The 24,024-nt window shown below is 43.2% G+C and overlaps 1 protein-coding gene across 1 annotated transcript in view; it reads right to left on the reverse strand.

Annotated features, from left to right (window-relative positions):
• Nucleotides 1–273: 273 nt before the first annotated feature.
• LOC146831112 (carbonic anhydrase 13-like) overlaps nucleotides 274–24,024 on the reverse strand; it is a 349,445-nt gene continuing 325,694 nt past the window's right edge. The window contains exon 7 of the mRNA XM_085603835.1: nucleotides 274–396. Within this exon, the coding sequence (XP_085459961.1) occupies nucleotides 274–396 (123 nt within the window). The remainder of the gene's footprint in view (nucleotides 397–24,024) is intronic.

Consider the following 24,024-nt stretch of genomic DNA (forward strand, 5'->3'; position numbering starts at 1 on the left):
GAGTGCACGCGCATGTGCGCACATGCGCGCGTGCACACACACACGCTATACGAAAGTCAAACCAATTTCATTTGTCAGTATTTGTTGAATGATGCACCCTTAAATTTTACAGGAAAAAAGAGTTCAACAAAACAAAGATTTGACTTTATAATTTATTGCATTTTGTTTATAAGTCAGATAGTCAGCTATACAAATCAATTTGATTGATTTCTTTACCATAAACTGCGTTCCAAGATCATAAAAAGGTTGAAGGTGGGCAAACTTCTGTACGTTTTAATTCATGGATGCTCTCACTTCCCGATTCAACAGAGGCTGAGTTGGGCGGAAGGTGGAGAGCATGAGGCAAGCCTTATTGTCCTCACATTTGGAGTGATGGAGACTGCGGAATTTGGCGATCTGTGGGTTAGAAAGATACAAAATATGAAGGAAGCTCATTTAGATCTCAAGCTAAACCTGAATGAAGATAGAAATTAAGGATGCAGTTTAGTTTGGCAGCCAATTAACTCTGGTCAATAACTAATTTGAGTAAAATCTTTAAAATGGCAATGCATCCCTGTTTAGATCCTACTTTCCAAATGTTGTGCCAGACTAAGGGGCTGATTACGATGAGTCTCGGAAAGCCCCCGACCTCAGGTCGGAGGCTTTCTGACACTTATCGTCGGTTTCACTTCTGACCGCCTAATTATAATCTAGGCTGTCGTAATTAAAACCGGCCTGTCATTCCGGCTGGATTCCGACGGGCTCCTAGAGTCGGAGACCGGCCCGTAATCCCAATAGACGGCTTTTGGATTATGAGGCACTTTTTCCCACAGGCTTTCCATGCCGGGCTTTCCGACATGGAAAACCTGTCAGAAAGAGAGTTTGGGGGCCTTTAGCCATGTATTAAGCACGCGTCCCGGGTGAGACAGATCCTCCTCCTGGCCTTTTATGTGATGTAGTTGTCTTAGACTTTGTAGCTTAGACTCGTTCTTAAAGGACTGCTGAAGATCGAGTAAATTTAATACATGATAGTTGATTTTGGTGGATCATAACAAAGGATGATGCCCCAAAACTGACCAATACAATGAAAGTATGGTCTTTTCTTCTCTTTTTTACGATTAATAATTAGTGGTTTGCACTCCCTATGTGAGTGATTGGTTGGCCCTCTCGGACTGGCCAAACAGTCATACGCACATAGCATCTTCTCCATGCAGGGTGCATTACAGCCTGCGTGGACAACATGGCCACCCCTCCGCCCTGGCTGAGCACCATGTCAAGGTGCTCAGACCAATCACAACTCTCCATTGGAGGGTTGTGATTGGCTTAAGGGTGGGAACCTGGCTGCCTGCTTCCTGTTCCTGGAAGCAGGCTCAGGAGAGTAAGAGAACAGATGATGTGGGACCCGGCCTTGAGTTAAGTTTTTATATTTTTATTTCAAAACCCCGCTCCCTCTCCCACGTGACACCCCCGCAACCTTCATGACCTGCCCCACGTAACCCCCATGACACTCCCCGCGGCCCCCACACCCGCTCCCCCACCTGCGAGCCAAGCTGGCTGCCCCTGCTGTGTGTGCAGTTTTTAACTGCCATGTCGACCTGGCAACTTAGCCCTCTTGCCATTCCTAAACCTTCCTTTATATTACAAATAAGTCACCCTAAGGTAGGCCAAGGGCAGAGTCCAGTGTATTTAAAAAGTAGGACATGTACTTTCAAGTTTTACATTTCCTGGTAGTCAAAAACCTTTAAATTAGTTTTTCACTACTGCATGGCCTATCTCTCCAATAGGTGAACATTGGGATTACCTTATTACATCTTATAAGTGTAACTTCCAATAGGTAAGAGATGGAAACCCAAAGTTTGGTGTCTCTCCAATCACATTGTAAAATTTTAAGTCATGGGATTTTAAATTGTAATTCTGAAAATGCCACTTTTAGAAAGTTGAAAATTAAATGCCCAGAGGTGTGTCTGGGAATACCCGATGCACTACTTTAATACACTATCCAGTGTACATAACATCATCAATAAGTATGCAGTAATAATCCACAATTGTTAAAATGCATTGAATCAACAGTAATCCACAAAGTTTTCAATGAATCAAGAATGTCAAGTCCATATCAGTTGATGATTCCAAATAATTCTTCTTTATTGCTGAAGAATGCCAATGTGGATATTGTTTGTAGAAATCACAAATTATACAGCTTATGATTAGAAAAACCAGCTTAATTTCAAATCTTCCAATGCATTTCGGGCTTTCCAAATCAGCCCTTCGTCAGGGGTATCTGTGGAAGATAACAAAGGCAGTTTGTGTACATTCTAAATCATAACATGAATTTAGACATTCTGGCTCTTAGGATGGCAAGACAAAATGAATAACTAGGAGTCTCAACCTTAATCAAAGAAAAAAGAAGAAAAGTAAAAAAGTGAAACATCGGTGCAATACTGAAAGGCGAAAATCTAGCCGTCACCAAAGTTTATTGACAACATAAACAATCGTGCTACCATCCCAAACGACTGAAGTAGTGAAAATACATCCAAAAAAGTATCATACCTCAAGCGGTTAGAGAACGGGACCTCTACCCCAAATCAACATAAAACCAACGCCGAGCAGGTTAAATATCCTGAAGGAATTAACGAAGGACACTAGTGAAATTTAAAAAATATATCTTGGCCGATGAAGAAAGTCTGTGAGCCAACAAAACAACGAGCCTTACCACAATTCTTTGCCAAACGCGCATGAAGCCAGTAAGCAAAGTATGGAAAACGTCTGTGAAAAAGAAATCAAAAAACCCATCACGGGTAGAAATGTGGGCATAAACGGTCATAAACTACACGCTGAACGCTGGACGTTATCAATAAATCTGTGCTTGGAAGCCAGTCGAAAAGTTAATCGACAAAAATAATTAAAAAATTAACCGTTCAGTTTAAGAGCTTACCCAGAAAAAGCAAACTGCTGCTGCTTGAACAAACGCCGGCTCACACACACGTGAGGGGCGAGCCGGTATGTGTATAAGCATACCAGTGCGAGGAGTGTGGAAATGAAGGTAGGACTTGGTGAAAAGAAAAGAGTTGAAAAAGTAGAGACTAGAGTGGCAGCCATAATGAAATTCAATATCATAAAGCGAGTCGCATACCAAGGGGATTACGTCTTGCCATTAAGTCTATGCTATTTAAGATGAACAAAAAATTCATGGATAAATGGTACGCAATTTTAAATAAATGCTCTTTGGACCTAATTTTATTAATAGTTGAAGAATTGTCTCAGATATTAACAGGTCTAGAAGCTGAGATCAAAGATTTACAGGCGAGTTTAATTTCACGAATGGAAACTGAAGCATGGTCTAGCACTCTTGTTGAAATTAATTCAAAATTAGATTTATATGCTAAAGAGATTCACAAGCGTAAGGTGAGAAAATTCCGCCGTGATACAATAGACTATAAGTTAGATGAAGTTTATTCGTCGGCCGAAGTATATGCCCAGAAACGAAACTGGCATAAGCCAGCCACTACTTCATCTGAAGAAAGTTTAGCCTCAGTCAGTGATACACAGTTATCTCGTCCACCTGTGTCTTTGATCATCCAATCATCTGTGAGCGAAACGACTATGACAGCCCCTAGCACCTCCAAGGTTTCTTTTTTGGCAACCAGCCCGGCTGCAAATCAACCACCTACGCGGTCAACAGTAGAATTAGCCAAACCCGCAGAGATCACCGATTCAGTAAAAACAGGGACAGCTCGTCGCGCAAAGAAACATTAGTTGTGAACATTTCCTCTAAAATATTGACCAACAATCAGGTTGCAGTACTCAATAAGGGGTGTTCATTTGTACCCACTTATCAATCTAGAAGTTTAGACTCCCTGGTTGCATTATACAAATTCACGAGAAAACTACGGTTGCGATATTTTTTTTCAACTTTTGAGACTGATTCTGAATCAAAAACTGATGATGAATATTTTGAGTTCAAGCCACAAAGTACTTTTTTATCTCCCATCTTGCATAAGGCCATTGATTTATTTGAAACTTTGGTTAAACAAGATATTGCCAAATTTCCATCTGATCTGGCAGGTATTTCCAATTTATCGAGAAGTGAAAGATTTGCTTTGAAATCCTTGCAATCTAATGATACTCTTCATTTTACCAAGGCGGATAAAGGTGGCGCGTTAGTGGTCATGGATCGCACAATGTATGAGAATAAAATTGATCAGGTGCTACAAGATCGTTCCACGTATTTGCCATTAGAGGAGGATCCCACTGATAATTCTTTAAAGATTTTGGACTCCATCTTGTCACATGCAATTGAAATGCAGTGGATCACTACGAAAACCAGGGAGTACTTATTCACCCGGTTTCCTAGTAGACCGGGTTTATACATGCTTCCAAAGATTCACAAAAACATGAAGGACCCCCCGTTGAGACCCATTGTCTCCAGATGTGGTTCCATTCATGACCCGTTGGGTCATTATCTCGATGTTTTCCTTCAACCTATTGTCCAAAATAGCTTGTCATATGTTCAAGATACCACACATTTATTGACCATACTTCAAAATATTGACCTTCCTGAGACAGGGCACATATGGTTATGCACGATTGACGTTGTCTCTTTGTACACTTCTATCCCCCACATGGAAGGCATTGAAGCCATTGAATGGGCTTTATTACGACAAGATGATGTAAGGGCCAACAAAGTTTTTCTTCTTGAAATCTTGAATTTTTGTTTGTTTCATAGTCATTTTCAATGGAAGGGTCAGTTTTTTCTCCAAGCCAATGGAACTTCTATGGGCTTTTCAGGAGCCCCCAGCTACGCGAATATCTTCATGCTAAAATTTGAAACTGAACACATTTTTTCTGAAACTGCGTGGACTTCGAGACTGGTATTATATCGTCGCTATATTGACGATATACTTATCATTTGGCATGGGTTACGATGTGATCTAGAAACCCAACTTTTGTCGCTCAATGACATTAATCCTCAAATCCAATTTACTCATCAGATTGAATCCTGTAGTATTGCATTTTTGGATGTATTACTCACTTTATCTGGTCCTCTGATTCAGACCACTGTTTTTACGAAACCCACTGATCGCAACAATGCTTTATTGTATCAAAGCTTCTATCCCTGGCCACTGAAACGCCACCTTCCCTTCTCTCAGTTCCTCAGGCGCATTACTTCTGATTCAGCGGTAGGCTTGCAGACGATTGAAGATTCCAAACAAAAGTTTTTAAACAGAGGTTATCCCGCTCACATTGTAGATCAGGTAGCAATAAGGGCAACTGCTCTTAATCGTGAGGATTTGTTGAAAAAGAACACAAAACAAACTGTCAAAACGAGAGAAGTGTTTGTCTCTACGTTTTCAACTGATTCTCATCTGTTAAAAAAGAGTGTACTACAGAGATGGGATTTGCTTCAATTCAAGTCTGATTTTAAAGGATTGTTTTCTGATGTTCCATTATTCGCGTACAAGAGGTCATCAAATTTAAAAGAAATTTTGAATAAATCCAGTAACAAATCGCAAATGTCCCCTAAGGGCATGTCTAAATGCATGAATTGTTCTCATTGCAATAATGTAATGGTAGGCAAAAGCCTGCCACATCCTCGAACTGGTAAAAAGATCAACTTTAATGCAAATTGCAATAGTCACCATGTAATTTATGTCATTAAGGGGCATATGTATCAAGCGAATTTTTAGTCGCAAACGCTGCGATTCGCAAAATACAGCGTTTGCGATTAAAAATTCGCAAAACGGGATGTATTAGACAAATTCCCAACGCAAATTTAAGGAATCGCTAACTAAGCGATTTCTTAAGTTTGCGTAAGCATTTAAGAAATCGCAAATTGCGATTTCTTAAATGAAATGTAACACTCACCAAAGGATTGCGATTAATCCTTAAGAAATCGCAAATTACCACCAACTACTAGTTGGTGTTAATTTGCGATTTCTTTTAAAAATGCACGTTTTGTAATTTTACAAAGTGCCACGTGACGCACATACATGCCCTTAGGGCATGTATGTGCGCCATATGACCACACATGCTAATTTCAGGGGTGTATCAGGGTGTCATCTTGACACCCTTGCACCTTTGAAATTATTCTCAAATTGCGATTAGCAAATTGCGATTCGCAATTTGAGAATTACTTCCCATACATTCCTATGGGTCTCCTGGCCCATAGGAATGAATGGGCAGGTATTCCTTAATTGCGATTTCGCAATTTGCTAATCGCAATTAAGGAATTTTAAGAAATCGCAAAAAGTTTGCAATTTTTTAAATACATCCCGTTTTGCAATTCTCAAATAGCGATTCCTTAAAAATCGCTATTTGAGAATCGCAAATGGTGATGTTGATACATATGCCCCTAAATGTCCTTGTGATTTGTATTACGTTGGAAAAACTGAAAGGGTACTTCATACGCGGATTACTGAACACAAAAGTCGAATTCGGACAAAAACCATCAGCTCTACGCTAGCACAACATTGGCTAGCTGCTAAACATAATAATCACTTTAAGGTAAATTCGAAAAACACTTTTTTTCTTTACCTGGAGGGGTAGAGAGGATGTCAAGTTAGAGTAACTCCTCCTATAATATAATCAATTTTTCACTTAAATTACTCTAACGGATCAACCGTGGTTGATATTGGTGCACTTCAGTGGGGAGAGATGTGAAGGATCTAATTAGAGTAAATACCTACGTCTTCACCAATAGGTGAGCAAGGAAAAGTCTTCCTTTTTGTTTATTTACCCTCACACACCCTAGTGGTGTCATGCTTCATCATCGGGTCACCCCGACGCCTAAAAGTCGGGGTGGGCTCAACCACAGTATTGGGAGCTCTTGATAGAAGTTGGTGACCTGGGGGGCTAAATAAGTTAAAATACCTCAAACAGATCCCCGGTTTCCCTTTATTCTTGGGTCTGTTTGGGTAACTAAAAATTAAAGATTGGGTCTTACAAGGAGTCTTATGGTCCTAAGACCCTAGTGCCAACATGTTTCAGTCCTATTTTGGCCATATAGGTCCTGGACTTTCATCAGGGCTAATTATTGGCCTCCCTAGGAGACAGGATATAAGGGGGTTTCCCTATCCTGTATGCAAATCAAGGGCAGAGTAGCTGCTCCTTGTAACAATGATTGATGATTTACCAATCACGGGTAGTGATCCATCTGTAAAGATAAAAAGACAGACAACAGAGAAAAACGAAAAGACAAAAACAACATACATTTTATAGTAATGTCACTGTTTTTCTTCCAGATTACGTCCCACATTGCGTGCTCTGGAACTAATTAATAAACCACTAGTGCCAATATGTGTCTATGACATAGTGGTAATCAATTGCTTCCAAACCTGTGCCACTCATGTGCTTGTCATCATTTAATACTATTAAGTGACAGATGATTGGTGGGGTGGCTGTGGTACTCAAAAACTGATCTCAATTCGTGTCAGTACGTCTATGTTTATACTAGTGTAACACTCCATGCCTCACATTCATTCCACATTCATACAGTGTTAGTGCGAAGAATAGCCATAATCGTAATCATGTTGTATTTATGATTTATCCCTCCTGATTCTGTGCAAAAAAATGAATAATAAAATCTTAGTCCCTTACCCGATTCTCGAATGGTTTCTGTATCTCAGGGGATCGTTAAGCATCTAGGGGTAGCTTTGTAGTCAAACCCTACATTAATGACCCCAGATGGTTAAGGGAAACAAATATGACGAGTGGTTATTGTCTGACCTAACAAAATTAAGTATCTCTCGTATTTCCCATATGGAGAAAAGGAGGATTGAAAAATGCTTGGGGATCGTATTGAAAGTTATCCTACTCAGACTTACTTCTTCAAAAGTCCTGCCCCGCATGCACACCTACTTGGCTCCGGTCCCCGGCTTTTCGCGTTTTGAAAAGCGAAGGGGCCCTGTTTTTGAACCCGTGGGTTGTCATGGAGACAGATTGGAAGGACGTGCGTCCTAGGCGCATTTCCGTATACGTCATCACATTAGTTACGTACGCGGATCCATGGGATTTGTAGTTCCGATGTATGTATGCGCCGCGGTCGGAATCTTGAAATAAGATCCAACCACTCAAAAATGTCAACCTTGCCCCACGTCTATAGATGCCACAACGCAGTGCATAAATGCGATTTAAAAAAAGGGGGGGTATGCGGGCCGTAATTGGCGGCTTTTTTTCACAGTTATCGCCATGGGAACGTGGAAGCAACGTAGTTACGTATGTCAACGTGCCGGGAGATTAGGGTGATGTAGTTTCTTTTGGCTGATACATTACGGGCGGGTAAATAACACCAGTATCATTATACAGCGATCACTGCCTATGGGATACAAGGCATGTATTTAATAAACAGAGATGATTTTTTGTTCTTATTGAAGGACAGTTGAGGCGTACTTGGTGTGCTAACTTTTTCAGCTTTTTGCTTGCTCGTTGTTTAATGGAGCTATAATTAGAATTCAGCTCATGTTGGAGGATCTGCGAAGGAGTTATTTTTGGTATACTCCATATATTATAATAGAGGTGTGGGCTGCCTTTGTTGTGGCAATTGTTAAGTGTGAATAAAAAATCAATCTTATTTATATATGTACATAAAAAGGGTGTTGTAAAAATTATATATACATATATATGTATTTTCCCTAAACGAAGGGAAAAAAGGCGGAAATACCTGCCTGTGCCCATGCTATCATTAGGAATACGAGCGAAAGCTCATGTTGTCACCAGAATAAAGCCCCAAAGTAGTATAGATGGTGTTAGTTTCCGTTTATAATAGACTCATAACCGGAAGGTGGCCCAGATATATACACACATTCTATTTATTTAGTTGGTTCCAGGGTATACAATCGTTAAGGCCCCTTTCATAAGTTTTTAATCGGTGGACCCAACGTTGTTCGCGCTCCAAAAGTTTGTATTGGAGATTGTTAACATGCTTGATCTTTTCTATAATGGTCCACTTTATTTCAGTGTCCTTGTGTTTTTTCTCATTGTAGTGTGCAGTCAATTTAGTTGCTGTGATTGCACGTCTTATTGTGCTCCTGTGTTCACTAATGCGTAATTTCACTTTTCGGCTTGTCATGCCAATATACATTAGATCGCACGGACACTTGATCATATAGATCACTGCTTCAGAGTTGCAGTTCGTATGAGTTCTCTGTTCCCAAGGGGAATGTAACCCCAGATCTATCTCTTTGGTGTGTTCTGTGAATGGACACGCAACACATGTGCCACAAGGATAGTGTCCCGTGACCTGAGGTGTATTCCAGAGGGTTGACTGACTGGTGATCTTCGGTGTGTATGTGTCAGTGTGTACTAGTAGATCTCGTAGACTTGTATTCCTTTTAAATGAGAACATAGGTTTTTCAAAAGTTAATGTATTCGATGTCAGGATGGACCATTTTTTATTTATTATTTTCTTTAGGAAAAAAAAATAGCTGCTAAACATACCATTGCTCAGCTCAATTTGGGGTTCTTGAAACTGTTGAAGCCATTCCAGGTAGAAATATGTCTAAAATTCTATCACAGCGTGAATCTCACTGGATTTGGTTTATGCAATGATTGTCCCCCAAGGGGTTGAATGACAAATTTGAATTATCCTGTTTTTTATAAAAAAAATTGTGTCACTTCTGTTTTTTACAAAATCTTGTTATTCTTGTTTATTATGCATCTCTCAGCTTGGTGCTCTATTAAGACAGGCTCATTATGATTGTGTTTATTCAGGTTGCTTCATCTATTGTACCGTATTTTTATTAATTTGATTAAATCAGCTGCTCTCAACTAATCAATTTGTGCTATGATGGTTTTATTTCACTTTTTCATGTTTCACTTCCCATTTTGTGGTGTCACTTTAATTGTAGCTCTCACCAGGGTGTACTCCATTTCATTATGGCTGCCACTCTAGTCTCTACTTTTTCAACTCTTTTCTTTTCACCAAGTCCTACCTTCATTTCCATACTCCTCGCACTGGTATGCTTATACACGTACCGGCTCGCCCCTCACGCGTGTGTGAGCCGGCGTTTGTTCAAGCAGCGGCAGTTTGCTTTTTCTGGGTAAGCTCTTAAGCTGAACGGTTAATTTTTTAATTAATTTTTTCGATTAACTTTTCGACTGGCTTCCAAGCACAGATTTATTGATAACGTCCAGCGTTCAGCGTGTAGTTTATGACCGTTTATGCCCACATTTCTACCCGCGATGGGTTTTTTGATTTATTTTTCACAGACGTTTCCCATACTTTGCTTACTGGCTTCATGCGCGTTTGCGCAAGGAATTGTGGTAAGGCTCGTTGTTTTGTTGGCTCACAGACTTTCTTCATCGGCTGAGATATGTTTTTTAAATTTCACTAGTGTCCTTCGTTAATTCCTTCAGGATATTTAACCTGCTCGGCGTTGGTTTTATGTTGATTTGGGGTAGAGGTCCCGTTCTCTAACCGCTTGAGGTATTTATACTTTTTTGGATGTATTTTCACTACTTCAGTCGTTTGGCATGGTGGCACGATTGTTTATGTTGTCAATAAACTTTGGTGACGGCTGGATTTTCACCTTTCAGTATTGCACCGATGTTTTCACTTTTTTACTTTTCTTCTTTTTTCTTTGATTAAGGTTGAGACTGCTAGTTAATCATTTTGTCTTGCCCTCCTAAGAGCCAGAATGTCTGAATTCATGTTATGATTTAGAATGTACACAAACTGCCATTGTTATCTTCCACAGATACCCCTGACGAAGGGCTGATTTGGAAAGCCCGAAATGCATTGGGAGATTTGAAATTAAGCTGGTTTTTCTAATCATAAGCTGTATAATTTGTTATTTCTACAAACAATATCCACATTGGCATTCTTCAGCAATAAAGAAGAATTATTTGGAATCATCAACTGATATGGACTTGACATTCTTGATTCATTGAAAACTTTGTGGATTACTGTTGATTCAATGCATTTTAACAATTGTGGATTATTACTGCATACTTATTGATGATGTTATGTACACTGGATAGTGTATTAAAGTAGTGCATCGGGTATTCCCAGACACACCTCTGGGCATTTAATTTTCAGTTTTTGAACCTGGTGGCCCGCAGAGCCCCCAACCTGATGCACATGTGATTTGTTAAAGATTGTTGACAATTTGGAATTTACAAACATTTTTGTCAAACTAGATTACCTGAGTGCATCGCAGCTGCGTTTGTTTCCCTTTTAGAAAGTTGTCATTTTCTTACTTTAGCCATATGGTGCCTTCTGCCTGTCTCTGAATACACGTCTAGGGTGGGTGACAGCTGGGCTTTGTGCACTCCCTCCAGACAGTCACACACAAGGGGTGATTAGGTGTGACTGATGGGCCATCAGCATCCTCATGGGGCATCCTGGGCATGATGGGAGAGAGGAGCTCACACTTACACCTAAAAAGGCTGTGTCCTGCAATAAGTGAGGATAAATGGGTGCAACGTTTTACCACATTATCTTGATGATAAACCACCCCGAACTGAACAAGATCTGGAATCACCAGGTTTATCCAAGATACCACAGCATACTGTATTTCCCCTAGATATATATTTTTCTGTTGAGGAGATAATCCAGGCTATTAATGAGAGTGCAGGTGGTAAAGCCCCAGGGCCAGACAGACTCTCTGTGGACGTGTATAAAAGTAACATCCAGTTATGGGCTCCACTACTAACTAATGTCCTGGATAGATGCTGCCATCAAGGTTTTATTGCTTCATGGTTTGATGTTATTGTGATACCGATTTTTAAAAAGGGGGACAGAAACGAACCTCTATGCTATCGCTCGATCTCCTTACTTGATTCTCCTTAAAATGGGAGGGCGGGTTATCTTAAATAAATTACAGTTATGGGCAGACAAGACTAGCATCCTTTCAAACCTGCAATACGGGTTTCGACCTGGTCTTGGGACCATTGAGCAGGGTCTAAATTTAATTCTAATAATAAGTAAATATACACAGGCAAAGGAGGGGAAGCTCTTTTTGTCATTCGTAGACCTTAGCTCTGCGTTTGACTGTGTGAAACATGAAATGTTATGGACCATATTGGAGGGGATGGGAGTCAATCCTACACTAATATTTTTTAATGAGAGAATTATATAGAGACGCAGGGGCAAGGGTGCGGTTCGGCAAATACGGTGAATGCTCAGCAAAATTCCCAATAAGGAAAGGAGGGAGACAAAGATGTGTGCTCGCTCCTTTTCTTTTAAGTTTATATATTAATGGTCTTGGCCAGTATTTGATAGATCATCGCCAGGACTATCCGATTATTAATAACAGACCAGTTCCTGTTTTACTCTATGCAGATGATGCGGTTTTAATGGCACAGACCCAACTAGGATTACAAAGAACAGTTACTAATTTTGCTACTTTTATGTATGACAGGGGTTTAAGTGTGAACACTAATAAGACTTTTATAATGAAATGCGGAAAGAAGTCCTCTAAATGTCGTGATATCTTCATTAAAAAAGATAAAATTGAATGTACTAATACGTTGTCATACCTGGGGATTAATTTTGATCGCACTGGGACATGGTCCGCTGCCATTCAAGCAAGGAAATTGGTGTTTTCAAGAGCTATAGGTGCTGTGCTCAGCTTCTCTAGAAAACTGGGCTGCAGACCAGAACCTGAACTATTAAAGATATATAAATCAAAGTATTTATCGATAGCTCTGCATGGGGCAGGTATATGGGGGATTATGGATGCGCATCCACTAGAGTGAGAACGCATTCATAAGATATTTTCTGGCTGTTCCAAGCTCATCTGCTAATTTTATCTGTCAGTCTGAGCTTGGTCTGCCTTTCATCTCGGATGTAATTAGAATTAACCCTATTTTGCTTTGGCACAAGGTCTGGGTGTGAGAAGAGATACCAGCTTTAATCGTGAAATTATTGAGGATTGCTTAAAACTGGATAGGGTTTCCCTCCTCCCCTGGCTCCGCTATATTAGACAACTTGCCATTGAAATTGGCGACCCCGAATATTATGAGAAACCAGAGAGTATGGCTTTAATCCCCAGAAAGACATTGAAAGCAGACTGTTTGGCCTATTTACAGGATAAGAGATGGTCTAAAGAAAGTGGAAAAACAACTGTTATTGATAACCAGCTGATGTTAACATGCCCAGGCATTCAGCCATACTTGGTTCAAGTCCAGGGAGGTTTTAAACGAAGGCTCCTGACCCGTTTTCACCTGGAGGTGCTGCACAGACTTGTTAGCCATCCAAGTATAAATGAGTGGTCAAGAGATCTGGCCCTGTGCTCATGTGATGATATATCACGCCAATCGACTTTGCATACTGTCTTATTTTGTAAATTGTATTCAGTTCCAAGGAAAAGGCTCATAATCCCCATCTTAAAATGTTTAGGTCTATGACAATGCCGTGTAGCATATATGAAATTACAATTCCTGGATGACCAAATGATTGTGAAATCCGTTGCATTATTTTTAAAAAACATTATCAGGTTTAGGAACTCTATGTGAAATCGACCTATGTTAATGGAGACATGATAGCATTTCTTATAAATCCTATTTAATGAAATGTGATAAAGTATGATGAATCATGTTTTTTCTTAAAAGCCAAGCTTTTTATTATTATATGTCTGATAATTTTCTGTATGTGGAAATCTGGTTATTTTTTAAATGTCTGTTATGTAAATATCCAAATGTATATATATTTTTTTAACCCCTTCGCCGCGGCACGAATTTTGCCGCGGCGCTGGGGGGGTTTGGGGGCAGCGCGGCGCCCCCATGCTCGTGACGGAACCACTCCGTCATGAGTCACGGGCGCGCTGTGCTCATGACGGAGTGGTTCCGTCACGACTCCGCCCACTGCGCTAATCGCCCGCACGGGCGGGGAATTAGCGCCGCGTGGGCGGAGCGGCCGCCAACGGCCGCAGCATGACGAAACCAATCCGTCATGAGCACACGGCGCCCGTGGCTCATTACGGAGTGGTTCCGTCTTGAGCAGGGAAGGGGTTAACTGTGCTTTTATGATTTATTTATAAATCCAATAAAGCGTATTTTGAATTGAATTGAATTTATGAGGTCATATATGAGGTCATATGCAGTGCATGGTGAGTGTGCAAGTTATAGTTAATTGATTTAGCTATGAACAGTGAATTTCAGTATTTTTTTAAATTTTAAATATTATATTTTAACTTACAATTTAACCTATCATGTCAGTTTAACCTTTGTTTTTTTTGTGTGAATTTCTGAAGGCTTTTTTTTTCCAAACAAATCTTTTTATTGAGTTTGCATACGGAAAGAACACAGGAATAAAAACGAAAGTCCACTCATCAATACAGCAAACGTTCATACGCAAACAACATGCACCAGGCACTATCCCCCCTCCACAATCACTATTCCAAATCAGCCCACCCAAAGGGTGGATCACAAGGCAAGCAGAGAGGATAGTTGGAGAAGGCCCTCCCAGGGCAAAATGAGAGGGGATGGGGAATAGACGACCTGGCGAAGTGATAGAGAAAGAGAGTTGGGGGGTGGGTAGGGTGGTTGTAGCATCCAAGAATGCAAAAGGGGACTGAACCCTACTCACAGTCAAAGGTTTTAAGCACCTTGAGCCTTTAAGGTATACTTGTGATATATTCGAGTCTCAACATGTAGTGTATGAGGAGTGCCATAATCAAGTGAGTGGCTTGTCCGTGTTTGTTATGTTCCTTGGCTATATCTGTTGCCTCACCTTGTGAAACCAGAAAAGACTTGACAGCTGGTCTTTCTTCGTCCAATATTAGGTAATCAATTGTTTGACCACCCCTATCATGTGGCATATGAGACTTCAGTCCAACCCAGTCATGCCCTCCAATTCGGTAGGTTTCAGTACCAGGAGGACTACACATGGCTCGGCCCGGGTGGGTAACCCAATGGTTGATTTGATGTATTCTCAAGATCTCCTTCCAGAATGTCTGAATGACGGTGCATGCAGTCCCACAGTATGTGTCGAAAGGTGCCCCGTCTTTGTCACATCTCCAACAGTCGGAGGCTGTAGGGAACATGCGCTGTAGTCTGGTTGAAATGAAATCCCATTGGAACATCTGTTTGTATGCTTATTCTTGTTGGGGATACTGGCAGGGATTTGGTTATATCCACCCACAGCATGTCCCATTCCTCTGGGGAAATGTCTATCCCCAAGTCTCTTGTCCATCTAGTTTGGTAGGTGTGAGGTGTTTTAGGCTTGGGATCATGATTGATAGGTTTGAGAGATCAGTCCTTTATATGTCACAAATTTTCTGGGACACGAAACTCCTGTTTTGATTGTTAAACGGCTTGATGTCATTGCCCTGTAGGAGTTCTGTAGTAGCCCCTTTCTGATTCCGGAACTGTGGTGAAAGGAAGGGCCGATGTGAAGTCTGGATTTCATCTGAGTGTGGTATTGGGAGATGGAAAGGTGGGGAGATCTTTTTTACCTGCTATCTCATCCCAGATATCTAGGACCTTCCTAGTTGGGGTGGCTGTGTAAGCGCTTTTGGGGTGTACAAAATAAGGGAGCCAGTCTAGGTCCCACAATGGGTGGCACACCACCGCTCTATCCATATGGAGCCAAGGCTGTTCACTTTGGTTCACACCAGGGCTCCCCTGTGACTTGGAAGCATTAACATTTTGTGAGTGATCTGTGGTGTATTGCCTGCCCAGATGGAGGCCCGTAAGCTGTTTTGTAGTTGGGTTGGGGAGTAAGGAGTGTTTGAAACAGATATAGAGCCCTGGGAAGAATATTCATTTTGACAACGTTTATGGGGCCCAGCCATGAAAAGTAGAGTGGCCACCATCTATGAATATCCTCAATGACATTTTTGCAGAGTAGTTTACAGTTAGCCTTTGACAAGTCCTCGTAGTGCCGCGTGACAGTGATAATAATAATTGATTGTTCACCCCAGTAAGCAAGAGTAGTCACTGCAAGGGGTGGGATGTCATCCTCTGGTATCGTAATATTGAGTATTTGGTACTACAAAAGGTAACCTGAAACCCAAAACCTTTTCAGATTCCTCCAGAAGAGGGAGAAGTGATGCAAGGGACCAAGCTGGGTTGGTCAGTGAGAGGAAGACATCATCTGCGAAGAGATTGAGTTTATGCATTCAGCTCCCAAATAGGATACCCGTTTGTTGGACCTGGCCCTTTTTGCAGGGTTAATCCCAAACGTTTTGCCTTCCTCCTATATTTTCTCTGACCTGTCTTTGTTGGCATTAGGACACTGGCACTTTTCCATTGGCATTTAAAGTGCTTGCCAAGTCTGAAACTCCCCTTATACTACATATAGGTCACCCCTAAAGTAGGCCCTAGGTAGCCCTAGGAGCAGGGTGCTGTGTAGGTAAAAGGTGGGACATATGCCTTTGTTGTGTGGCATATCGTGGTAGTGACAAACAACCTATTTGGTATCTCACTGCTGTGAGGCTGCCCCTCTCATAGGGTTGCTTTGGGAATTGGATGATATGTGTTTCAGTGGTAATTTCTAAACTGGAACGAGTAGTGTTGACATGTTTGGTATGTTTGGAAAAGTGGTGATAAATCCTGCTTATTGGTGAAAGCAGATTTGTTGTTACTATTTTAAAAATGCTACTTTTAGAAGTGGGCATTTCAGTGTGCTTAGGACTCTTTGTGCTATACAGTCTGACTCCAATCAATGGCTGGTTTAGAATGACAGGTGCCTGTTTGGTGCATTCACTGTAGAGTGTCACAAAGGGAGCGGAGGTGTGCCTCCATATCCTGATGAGTCTTCCTGGGCTACAGTACTTAGAGGAGTTGCCCCATGCACCTGAATAGGGCTGTACCTGCCTTTCACAATGCTGTCTCCCCCCCCGTAGAGTGTCTGGAGCCAGGGGCTGGCAATTGAATGGAGGTGTTGTGCACTCGCATTGAAGCACCTCTACATGAAAGTCATTATGAGCATAAGCACACGGGCTCGAACCCCATGTTTTTAGACACTGTGTGGGACTTGTAACCAGAAGCTGCTGGGTCTACTGACTGAACCTTACCAGAAGGACCTGGTATGCTGCCAGGAGGAACGGCCATTGAACTCCCCTGTCTGTTGTGCTGACCTGCGGCCTTCACAAAGGACTGCCTGGTTCCCTACAAGGACTCTGTGTGCTGGCCTGTTGCATCTTTTCCTGCTTGGTGCCCCCAGTATTCTTCAAGAACTGGGTGGTGTCCCCCCTTCCTGTCTTGCTATCAGTTCTGCTTCCAGCATGTACTGGAGGCTTCCAACATTGGCCCGTGGTAAACGCTTCATTTGGCCCTCGATTTGTCCCCAAGTGGAAGTGCAAGGTGAGCATTTGTTACGGAGACGGGCCTTTACTAATCTCAAAGCACCGTGCCATGGCTTTTGGGTCTGAAAGCAGAGAGCTTTCACAACCAGCAGAGTAGCATGTGGCTGGAGCTGCTCCTGACCTGCAGGAGCTGTATGGGGAATGTTCTATCCCCTAGAAAGGGCGCAGGTACCTCTGGATTTGGGTGCCCCCCCTTTAGCGTGGGTGCCGCACCAGACCAGCACTCAGGACCGGTGTGCCCCTAGTTTTGTTTGCTTGCCGAAGCACAGATTTAGATGTAGTCTGCAGCTGATGCTTTGCCACACTATTGGCCCTGACTTCCAAATTCACAGTCCAAGAGGTACCGCCAAGAGGGAAAAGCAAAAGGAAGGCCAGTAGCTGCGCAGATCATTCGCGAGCAGCTGTCTGGAAGCATCGCTGTTGCCCCAGGAGGAGGAGATCCCGGGAGGTCTCCCCGTTGCAGGCTCAGTTTCACATCAACCATAGCCCAATCAGCTCTTTCCGGGCTGGAGAGGGCGGCAGAGATTGAGTTAGTACACAGGGGAGAGTGACCCTGAGAGGTAAACCAGCTAAATCTAGCAGCGGGGTGCCCCATCCCCTGTAACCGCATATACCTTTTGACTCCCAGGACTGGAAGGTCCCATTCCTGCTGAGGCCGTTGATCACCAAATTTCTCCAAATAACAGCACAGGTGCTGCTGTACCCAGTGTAGGGGTTGCTTACAACAATTACTGCATTCCCTGGAGTAGGAGGGCTGGTGTGTCCACGCAAGGGAATCAAAATTACAATAGGACTTGTGAAGAAAGCGCAGGGGCGCTGGATCTTTGTGATGATTGCTTTTATGGTGACAGGGTGATTTATTGTTTTTTCCTTACTAACTGCTGCTTTTTATGCCCTGATGTTATGATTTATGTCATGTTATGCCTTGCAATGATAGGATAATGAGTGTCATTTCAGAGTTTAAATTAGATGCGCAGTGATGGTGTTGTTTTTATGATGTGTGCAATATATATGTCTTTACTTTATTGCACTAACTGTGATGTTATGACAGTTGGCAAAGTGATTTATGGTTTATGTGATAGTGGTCCATGTGTTATATAAAATACATGAGACATTTTTATCTAATATTGTGTGGAGTCTCTTTTGTGGTATATTTGTTGTGTCACTGGTGTATGTGTTGCAAAAACCCATTACACATTCCCTTTAGTGTAAGCCGGACTGCTCGTGCCAAGCAACCAAGGTGGTGAGCAGGGGTTAACTTTGGTATATAACTCCCTTACCCTGACTAGAGTGGTGGGTTTTGCCTGGCTTAGGTGCACACCCTAGCCAACCAGAAACCCTATTTCTAACTCCGTTATTCCGTGGTCTTGATCCTTATGGCCATGGCTTCCACCATGAAAAGAAGGGGTAACAAGGGACAGCCCTGTCATGTTCCCTTGGTCAGTGCAATGTTTTCTATGTGTAGTCCCATTTACCCTGATCACTGCCGTGGAGTCAGCATAGACACCAGGATTTTATCAATCACGCTCAGCCCCAGGCTAAGTTTGCAGAGTACTTATGTGAGGAAGAGCCACCTGATGCAGTCAAAGGCTTTCTCCACATCTAGGGAGAGGAGCAGTGCTGGGATATTGAGCTTGTGTGCCTTTTCAATCAAGTGGGCTCAGCGGTAGATATTATAGGCACCCTGATGGTTGCAGATAAACCCAACTTAGTCTGGCCCTAACAGCCCCAGGGAGAGGGGGTCCAGACGCATCATCAGCATTTTCATGTAGATTTTTGCATCTATATTTTGAAGTGTTATGTGTCACATACCAATCCATCGTTTTTCGCCCACTATGCCACCTCAGTTTGGACTCAGCAATAAGCTAATCAGCTTGGCCCTGCTCCTCTGGGCAATAGTTCAGCCTGAACTGCCAGGCCAAGTCTTCCCTGAACCAGAATACAAGCATCCCTGGACTGGTTTTATCTTTATTATGGGGTCATCAACCAGGTACAACTTGATTCCAGTGACACAGTGTGCACGATACCCACGTCTGGGCATACCCGTCACACTTAGAGCCTCAAGCAACAAAGGGATGGATCGAATGCTTTAATGAAGCCCAGCCACTGGTAAATGCTGGGCCGCATCCCAATCCTTTTTTTTTTTGTCCACCATCCACTTCAAGTTGGACCCTGCCATACACAAATCAGATGTGAACCTGATCCTCATGGAAACAGTCCAGCCTGAACTGCCGGGCCAGGTTCTCCCTGAACTAGAATACAAGCAACCTAGGACAGGTTTAACCCTTATTATAGGCTCATCAGCCAGGTATAGCTTGATTCCAGTGGTACAGTGAGATTAGGACCCATGTCTGGGCATTCCTGTCATACTTAGCTCATCAAAAACCAAAGTGATGGATGGAATGCTTGAATTAATCTCAGACACTGGCAAACATTCGGGCTGTATCCTGTTCCATCTTTTTTCGCCCACCATGCCACTTCAGTTTGGACCCAGCCATGTGTAGATCAGCTTTGACCCTGCTCCTTGTGGGAACATTCCAGCCTGAATTTCCAGGCCAGGGTTAGGGGGCTCTAAGCGTGTGTGTGTATAGAGATCTCCATGTAGAAGGGGGGTCCAGGGTCACAGCTCGTTCTGTTCCCACCCTCCTAGCAAATTCCGACCCAAAGGGAAAAGAAGCGAGAGAAGAAGATAAGAAGCACTTCAGGAACTGGGTAGCCAACAGGACCAAACTGAATAGCTGTTGTTGTCCAAATAGTGGGTAGAAGTCTCACACCCACCAGGGGTGTGATCCACCATGATAGGAAGGTTGGTGCAACGGGGGGCTCCAGAGGAGCAAGCCGGCCTCTCATTTTAGTAACCGAGTGGGGAGAAAGAAATCTCAGAGTTCACGCTCCTGAAATCTCCTGGACCCGTTGGAGCGCCCAAAGTGGACATTTTATTGTGTCATAGATATTTAGGCCTATCTGAGAGTGAGGTATCCCACAGTAGATGCAATTCAAGAGGGGGAGTCCTGTTTCATCCTGAGTAGGTGTGAGATGACGTTGGCTTTGGCTTTAACAGAGAAGTCATGTCTTTTGTAATAGGGTTGATGTTTGTTGGTGGAGGTGTGCCATTCCAGTCCCACAGACTGTTGGCTTTGTTTCGGGGTCATGGCCCCTTGGCCTAGGGGTAGTCCCAATAGTGTAGCAGACTCCCCAGCAATGCACCCCCTTGCATCAGCCATTGCACTGGAAAATTAGACTGCGGGCCCCAATGATATCTGATATTGCATTCTTTCAAAGGTGCCTCGATGGGGCAGAAGTCTCTCCGCTCCTGTAGTGTAGTGAGTGTTAGTTCATGAAATAGATGAATAATTGTTCCATGGAAGATCAGGTTGGTTTTGCCCCATGCCGCAGCCATGATTTCCTCGTTCACCTCGAAGAAGTGGACAACAGCAAAAATATCGGGAGGGGGGCCAGACTCACCCGAACAGACACTGAGGGCTCGGTCAAGCCTGAGCGGGTGGGGGGCATTGATGTGCCACCTCTAATAGTCTGCAGGACAGCAACAAAGCCCATGATGTTGTCACCTTTAGCCCCCTGTGGTATGCCTCATATCCGTATGCCATTCTGGCAACTCATGTTTTCGAGATCCTCTTGTTTCAGCTCAAGTTTGATATTTTGTCTTACAGCGTGTTTAGTCTCCTCCAAAGTATTTCTTGGTTTTCAATGTGGGCATCAGATTTGTGCTCCAGATGGTTCACCCAGTCCCCAAGCTTGCTGACCCCGTGTGGATCTTCGGGATACAGGATTTAAGTTCTGCCTTGCGAGAACCTATTTCAGAGCGGATTTCAGACAAGAAGTCGTCTATGTACTCCTGGAACAGTGGGGTAGCAGGTGTTGCTCTGCCCTCCGCTGATGAGCCTGGTTGTTTGAACGCTCCATTCCCTGCTGCCTAACATGTTCACATTTTGGTGACTGTGCATTCTTTGTTGGACTTGACCTTTACCATGTTTGCGCAGTAGTGCAGGGAGCACAAGAACAGTTGGTGCTTAAGGTGCAGGTTGTGAGCAGTGGGCAAGTCCACAGTCAGTGGGAGCTATAAGAGAGCAGAATATTGGTTGCCGGAGGTGCTCATAGTAAGGAGGGCCCAATGGTCTTAGGGGCCCTAAGAGGCCGACACTAGAGGCGAGGTGTAGGCGATCTGGAGGGATGTGGGAGTCAGTGGTTGCGGGGCTACCGGCTCCTTGCTGAGGCGTGCTTTGTGGGCGTAGGATGTTGACCGTTTCCCCAGCCCAGGACAGTAAGGGGCCCTGGGGTCTCTCTGTATGTCCCCTAATATTCCTCAGAGAGTTCACCTGCTCAAGGCGCTGTGGATGCAGTTGGGCATGGGTGAGGCCCTCAATGCTGATTGAGGAGGCAGATAGCATATCAGAGGCAAGCTTGCACCCCCTGATGCTCGTAATGAAGTCTATGTTTAATGCCATGGGGTAAAATAAGGGGTCTGGTGCGCAAGAAGCAAGCAAGTGTGAGATGGCATCCCACCAACTCACCCAGCTATTCCAGGAACAGGATCGGTACCAGCACTGCCCCACCATCAGGAAGACGGAATGGGCATTGTCTGTTGGCAGCAACTCCAGGTAGTCCCTGCGGTGGATGGGAGAGGAGGCCCCCAACACCCTCAGTCGGGCGGCATGTAAGGTCATTCCAGGACCAGGCCACCCCCAAGGCAACATCAAAAGTCTGACTGTTGAAGGCGGCTCTGGATGGTCCATGTGGTGTGTGAATGCAGGTTTGTCCCGTCAGGATCCCCTCGCACCGAGGGCCGTCTTCTGGGATGTTATCTCCCCCTGGAGCGGCTGCCTCCGAGAGCAGATGCAGGATGGGGCAGTGTTGGCTTGCTCAGGTGCCGGAGACTCTCTTCACCTAGGATGGTGACCAGACTCTTCTCGTGCCCATTCCCCCAAGATAGGGACTCAGCTCCGCTAGGAGAGAGGGTGTGCCTCTTACCACTTCATTTTATGCTGCTTGAACATTCCTCCAATTTTCAGGGGTAAGGGGAGCGCTCCTATACTCCACTTTGAGGTGCTAGTGGATGTCATCAGTTTGTGGAGGAGCAGAGCTTCATTTTTTGGCTGTGCATTGTAGGGTTCAGTGAGGGACTGGCCGCTCCACAAAGACCTTTAGACAGGGTGAAGTCTGTGTGTGGTAGCGCTTGGTGTTTTTTGGCAGTGTTTAATTGGGTTTGCTGAGGGGCAGGCCTCTACGCAAAGACCTCTACCCAGGGCAAAGGCTGTGCAAGGCAGCGTTTGGTGGTTTTTTTTCACTCCCACAAATCTCCTGCAGAACAGTGATAACTTTTCAAATTTTGGTACCCGGTGGGTTCACAAGGTCAGGGGGCAGGGTAGGCCTACCTTATCCCCTTATACCTCTTTTTATTAAAATTTTCTGGGCTCAAGGACCAAGCTCCGGAGTCTTATAATGGCAGCCGCTACATCAATCGGTCCCGCGCAATGCTCGTGGGACAGGCCAATGAAAGTGCAATTTTGGAAGTGCTGCATCACTAGGCTAGATATCGATACATTTTTAACCTACATTTATCAAAAAATACTGAACGGATATACACCAAATCATAAAATGAACGCTTTCTGGGTAAAGCTCTAATTTTATGCCAAACTTGGTGTAATTCCATTCAGTCATTTTGGCTGTAGCGTTGTCTATAGGTAATATGGGAAATTGCACTGGGAAAAAGCATTTTGGGAACCCCATTTTTTCTCCGGCACTGGTTGGCTGATCACCCCGAAACGTTCTGAAAAGATGATGAGATGGATGAATCTTTTATTTGAGAAGGTTTTATGAAGACTTGTCAAATGATGCCAAAATTATTAGCAAACCAAAAAATCAATTTCCTATGGAAACCTGGTCCTAACAATACCTACACAGTGCTGACCACAACGCAGCAACAACATCTGCTGTGCTGCTTTGTGCAAGGGGAAGACACAGAGAAGAGCAGCATCTACTACTGTTAACCTGCTACTAGTGCTGTTGTGCCCTAAACTGTTGGTCTAATTAAGCTATTTGGCGGGATACAAAGCCTGTCACAATGGATCAGAGGTGATTGTGTGCCGTATAGAGTCAGGTTTGTGCACATGTAGGGATTTAAAAAAAAAACATTTCCCCACAATTCGCTCAACTAGAATTGTCATGCATTATTTTCTTATCATTCATTCATTCATTTGATAACTTTATTTCGGTCAAAAGACCATAAAAGTGTACATACATACATCCTCAATTACATAGACACAAATAAAACAATAAATAACATTTTAAAGTTAAGAATTCTTTAAAAAGAGATTAAACTTTAAGTCATCAATATGAGAATAATTAAGTTAAGAACGTTTGTCTCCTTCGCCACATACTGTAGAGATAGCGGGATACAGCAAAAACAATATTTGGGTCAGTATCATAAACTAAGGTCCTGCAAGCCTGCTTAAAATGGCAAAAACCCAAGTTCCTACAAATGGGGATCAGCCAACTTTTCCTAATTAGGTGATAATTAGGACAAAAAAACAGAGCATGTTCAACAGACTCTGTTTTGTAGTTACAAGCAGGACAACTTTCCAAATTTCGTGCCTGCCACTTGGAGGAAAAAGACCTAACTGGTAGAGTACCGTACCTTAGCTGGATGTACAATTTGCGAGCAAGTGGGGGTTCTATTTGATCCATGAATTCCTCTAATTTAGAATCCTGTTTAACCATGAGGAATTCTAAGGTCAACCTACCCATGGCTAAAGAGCTCGAGTGTAAAGAAAAGTTTTCC

The sequence above is a fragment of the Triturus cristatus genome, chromosome 5_1 (genome assembly GCF_964204655.1).
Source record: "Triturus cristatus chromosome 5_1, aTriCri1.1, whole genome shotgun sequence".
NCBI lineage: Eukaryota > Metazoa > Chordata > Amphibia > Caudata > Salamandridae > Triturus > Triturus cristatus.